At 36.9% G+C, this 5,894-nt stretch overlaps 1 protein-coding gene across 1 annotated transcript; it reads left to right on the top strand.

Annotated features, from left to right (window-relative positions):
• Window positions 1–261: 261 nt before the first annotated feature.
• On the top strand, window positions 262–1,322 carry MRF1 (Peptide chain release factor 1, mitochondrial; the record flags this gene model as incomplete). The annotated part of the gene is made up of 2 exons (XM_049255929.1): window positions 262–266; window positions 359–1,322. 2 exons carry the CDS (start codon window positions 262–264, stop codon window positions 1,320–1,322), a joined length of 969 nt encoding a protein of 322 aa, XP_049105096.1.
• Between the last annotated feature and the right edge of the window lie 4,572 nt (window positions 1,323–5,894).

The raw sequence follows: 5,894 nt of genomic DNA, 5'->3' as shown, positions 1-5,894 counted from the left end.
GAAGGTGGAGACGGTCCTACAGCACGGGTATGCATATCTTATGGGCGTTGATCTAGTCTATGTATTAATGTTGACTTGGTTGATATATAGTCCAGCCGCTGACAATATTGACACCTGCGTTGTTAAACAGAGCTAGGTCTCTTGCGAATGAGCACGCGACTCTTTCGGGACGACTTACGGACAACTTTCAGAAGGACACGGCCAAAAGGGTTGGCGAGCTGGCCCAAACTGTGCAAATACTTAAAGAGTGGGATAGAACAAATGAAGTGGGCTAACCTTCCGTTACTGTCAACTGCAACGCTAATAGAAAGGCCTTTCATCATTCCTAGATCATACTAGAGTTAAATTCTTTGCTTAGTGACCCCGCTAGTGACCTAGAGCTTCGTGAACTAGCCTCGGAGGACCTTGAGACGACAACATCAAGCCTGTCGATACTGTCAGAAAAACTCAAAGAAAGCTTGGTTCCCCGGCATCCATTTGCTGAACTTCCCTGTCTTATCGAAATCCGACCCGGCGCTGGCGGCGATGAGGCCAGCCTTTTCGCCTCAGAGTTACTTCGCATGTATTTGGCATTTTGTTCTCGTCGTGGATTCAAAACAACAATTCTCAAAAGGGATATCGAAGATGGATGTGGAGGTAATGGTTCTGAGAATCGTCTTTCTGAGGCCGTCCTGGAGGTCGAGACTGCTGGAAGCTATGATGTCCTTCGTACAGAAGCCGGAGTGCATCGTGTACAAAGAGTTCCAGCGACAGAAACAAAAGGCCGAGTTCATACTAGCGCTGTGAGCGTGATGGTTCTACCTAGTCTTTCTGAGCTCGGAGAACATGCACCCAACCTTGACGATCCGAATTCAGACTACTATATCAGCATGCAGGACGTGCAATTTGAGAAAATGCGAGCCAGCGGCGCTGGCGGTCAACACGTTAACAAGACCGAATCGGCCATTAGACTTACTCATACTCCAACGGGGACTATAGTCTCTGTGCAGGACTCCCGCTCTCAACACGAAAATCGTAGGAGAGCGTGGCAATTACTTCGCGCCAAGGTCGCCCAACTCAGGCGTGAAGCTCGTGAGCAGGAGCTTGTTGAGCTCCGAAGGAGTGTCATGGGAGGAGTTGCCAAGATGGGCAGAGGAGATAAGATTCGAACGTATAACTTTGGACAGAGTCGATGCACAGATCATCGAAGCGGCATCACTGTGTATAATTTAGGAGGTGTGCTCGATGGAGATGAGCATCTTGGGGAAATTATGGAGAGTGTCCGGACTTGGCTTGTTAGCAAAGACCTTGACACCCTCAGTGCTGAGGAGCGACTCAAATAAATCAAGAATAGAAATGGTATCAAGACAAGGAGGAAAGCCATAGAGGCAACTCAACGGTGTTTTACAAAACCCCTGAGGAATAGACTATAGGCCATATTGTCTGTCCAATCTGTTCATCTTAAGAGAAACACCAAACGTTCCAGGCAGCCCTGCTCTGCAGTAAAACGGTTACACTTGGTTGCAATAGTATTGGGAAATGTGAGTTCTAGGGTCCCCGGGTGCCCAGGTGGATTGTCCCCAGGCGTCTTAACTGGTGATTACTGATTCTAAATATGGATGTTACCAGTGCACAATTGGGATGATGTGGGTTGAACTGTCCCTAGACATTGTGAGGTGGCTCAACAAATCTTGACCTTGTATAATTAGATTAAGTTACTGAATATTACTAGAAGTATTAGAAGATTAGGTTGACCATGAAGACAGAAAATTTCCAACTGAGATACCATTCATAATAAATTAATAGAGAATTGAGATGGGACTGAGACTTGATGATTCAAACTGAGAAATATTGAAGACTTGAGTTTGAAATTCTGAAATGAAAATAAAAGCATATTATTATTATTAATATTATTCATTATAGTCTTGTGCAGTCTGAGACTCTGAAGACTACCTGCAAGCTGTCTTGCAGAATTTAACTAAAATACAAAAACAATGATCAAGAGCATGATCATAGACAAATTAATAAATGAAAAACATACAAGAGTGTCAGAGCAGTGATTTATGTCTTTTCTTCACAGAAATTTAAAAGTAAATAGTGAGATTGTAAGTGAGATCTTTAAAGATACTCAGTCTGTTTCATTCAGAAGTCATCTTCTGATGACTATTTCAGTTTGTTTGAGAAACTTTTTCATTCATTTCAAACTCAATTCAGTGTTAAATAGAAACTCAAGTAACAGTTGTGGAATTTTAAACTCTTTCAAACACTGTTGTCTGTCATCTTTCAGACTTAAACAATTCATGAGCAAATGTTTTGATGTTTCTTTGCAGCCACAGTGTCTGCAGATTTCCCTATCATGATTTGGTAGTCTTATTAAGTAAGAATCAAAGTAATCATGACCCAATTTCAACTGAATAATTGTTGACCAAATCTGTTTGGGGAATGAAAGTGAACAAGCTTTTCACTTTGATTTTGAATTGAATTGAGAGTAGTAATTATTATTATTATTATTATTATTCATTATAGTCTTGTGCAGTCTGAGACTATGAAGACTACCTGCAAGCTGTCTTGCAGAATTTAACTAAGTTATAAAAACAATGATCAGAGACATGATCATAGACAAATTAACAAATGAAAAACATACAAGAGTGTCAGAGCAGTGATTTATGTCTTTTCTCCACAGAAATTTAAAAATAAATAATGAGATTGTAAGTGAGATCTTTAAAGATACTCAGTCTGTTTCATTCAGAAGCCATCTTCTGATGACTATTTCAGTTTATTTGAGAAACTTTTCCATCCATTTCAAACTCAATTCAGTGTTAAATAGAAACTCAAGTGACAGTTGTGGAATTTTAAACTCTTTCAAACACTGTTGTCTGTCATCTTTCAGACTTAAACAATCCATGAGCAAATGTTTTGGTGTTTCTTTGCAGCCACAGTGTCTGCAGATTTCTCTATCATGATTTGGTAGTCTTATTAAGTAAGAATCAAAGTAACCATGACTCAATTTCAACTGAATAATTGTTGATCAAATCTGTTTGGGAAATGAAAGTGGACAAGCTTTCCACTTTGATTTTGAATTGAATTGAGAGTAGTGATTTACATCACTTTCATTTTCAAAGATGTGTTTCAGCCATTCAAGCATTGTCATTTCTTTGATTTGTCTCTTAATGTAAGCAAAAGAAACATACTTTTCAGCACAATCTTGTCTCAATTCAGTTACTTTCTTTGCAGCAATATCAGCTTCTTCATTATCAAAGATGCCCATGTGAGCTGAAATTCAGTGAAGATGACACTTAATGTCTTTAGACTCAAGATGTTTAGCAATTTTTCTAATTGATTCAATGTAGAACAGTTCAGCTTTCATATTCTGTGCATTGAGTCTCTGAATGACAGCTTGACTGTCAGAAAACACTCATAGTTCTGAAAAGATTTTTAAATTTGAAAGAGTCAAAGCATTGGAGAAAGTCTTTTCAATTGCAAAGAGTTCAGCATCAAACACTTCCATATGTTTGCTCAATTTTCAAGAAAATCTTTGATTTATTTCTGAAATATAAAGACCTGCATCAGTAGTCAGATTTTCTGACTGTGACCCATCTGAATACATGGTTAAAGAGTCTTTCAAATTGAGAAGAAGTTGTTGATGATTTTTCTTTGTAAGTATCTTCTCTGCTGAATCAATTTGAATGTCAATGATTTCATTCAAACTTGAACTTCAAGATTTATTCCATTCTGAATTTACTGTTTCAATCTTCAGAGAAGGAATCTGATCTGAGATTATAGAACAAAGTTTGAACAAGTGACTTGAATATTTTTTAATTCTTTTTGTTCTTTTTCTCTTTCTTTTTTCAGATGTTTGTTCAACATGATTCAGAGTCAATTCATTTTGATTCCAGTCCAGAAACTTTCTCCAATCTAACTCAATTCCATTTGAATGTGGAGGAAAACTTAAAGAAACTCTTATTCTGATTGCATGTTTTTCTGGCAATTTCAACAATCTGAAAGCATAGTTTCTACACAGTTTATTGAATCTCACTTTGGGTGGAGGAATAGCAGCTTCAATTTCCATAGCATAGATTGAAGAAGTTCTGAAAGCCCCTAGAATCTTTCTTAAAGCTGAATTCTGAAGTCTTTCAAACTTGTGAAGTAGACTCTTTTGACCATTCCACCAAACTGAAACTTCAAAATCAGTAACAGAAGTGATGCAAGCCATGTACAGTTGTCTCATTACTTGAAAAGTAAGATCTTTTTCTGTGTTTGAAAGTCTTATTATTTGATTCAAGACTCTTTCAGCTGATGCAATTTTGATTTCCATGTGTCTTTTGAAAGTGAGTTGATTGTCAAATCAGATTCCCAACCATCTAACTAGATCTTTTGGTTTGAAAGTCAGATCATTCAATGAAACTGAATCTGATTCAGAATAATCTTTGATGAAGTGAATCAGTTCAGTTTTGTCCATATCAAATTGAACAACATGAGAAGTCTGTCTTTCATACATCACACTGATTGCTTTATTCAACAACTCACAGTTCTTCTCAACTGATTCAGAAGAAACAATTAAATCAGTGTCATCAATGTAACTTGGAATTCTCACATCTTTCAGTTCTTCCAAATTTTCAAAAAGATATCTTGTGTAAATTGAAAAAAGAACTGATGAGAGTGGTGAGCCTTGGAGCACACCAATATTGATTGAAACTGGTGTTGACTGTTTTTCTCCATCAAAAATCAATTGAATCTTTCTGATTCTCATGAAAGATTCAATCCATCTGGCAAGATTCTTGGGCAACTTCAAATCCAAACAAATCTTCATCAATCTATTCACTGACACAAAGTCAAATGCTCCTTTAATGTCAATAAAAAGAGCTGAAGTCACCAATTTCTTAGCTTTGGCAAGTTGAATGTCATGAGTGAGACTTAAAGCAGCATCAATTGCAGAACACTGTTTCTTTCCACCAAACTGATCAAAGTACAAGAGATCAGTAGTAGTTGCCCAGAAACTGAGTCTAGTGACTATCACTCTTTCCATCACCTTGCCCAAACAATTCAGAAGTGAAATGATTCTGTAAGACTTGAGAATAGAATCATTTCTGTTTGGTTTCTTCAAAATGACTTCAGTAGCTTGTCTTCAAATGTCAGAATGATAGTTCTTCTCAAACAGACTCTTGTAGAGTTGAAACAATCTATCTTTAAGAACTGGATAGGTTTTCTGTAAGATCAGAAAAGAAATTTCATCTGGATCAGATGCACTGATCTTTGAATCACTGAAAACTGATCTTTTGATTTCAATCTCAGTGATTTGATGCCATTCCCACTTCTCACTCTCATGATATTCAGATCAATTGATTGATGGATATTCAGATGGTTTTCTGAAAAGAGTACTGATGAAAGCATTGCATTTCTCATCAAATGTGACTGCAGATTTAGATTCATTATCTGAATCAACATAGTTGAGAATTGGAGTTTTTTCCACTTTTAAGTTCTTTGTGTACTTGTATGCTTTGAAGATTTCTTTTCCTTCAGCTTTTTCAAGAAAGTTATTCCAACATCCAGCTTTGACTTGTTTCACAGCAGAAAAGTATTCAGTTCTTTGAGTCTGATAATCTTCATAGCTGATCAAATCTCTTTTGAAGTCTCTAAAAGCTCTGATCATTGACTTTCTTTTCTCTTTCAGAAATGAATTTCATCATGGTTTGAATCTCTCAGTTATTCTCTTTCTGGGAATATGATCTTGAATTGAGACATGAATAAGATCTCTGATCTTTTCAGCTTTCAGCTCAAGTTCTTCTGAAAGATTAGAAACTGAAGACCATTGATATTCACTCTTTGACAGATTTATTTTCAAAGTCTCATTCACTTTTTCCCAATCAGCTTTCTGAAAGTTGTATTGATTTGCATAAAGAGAATTGTCAACCAGT

Source organism: Ophidiomyces ophidiicola, assembly GCF_022830035.1.
Source record: "Ophidiomyces ophidiicola strain CBS 122913 chromosome Unknown scaffold_85, whole genome shotgun sequence".
In the NCBI taxonomy this organism is placed as follows: Eukaryota; Fungi; Ascomycota; class Eurotiomycetes; order Onygenales; family Onygenaceae; genus Ophidiomyces; species Ophidiomyces ophidiicola.
Note: the sequence above shows the minus strand (reverse complement) of the source record. Positions and strands in the feature narration are given on the sequence as shown.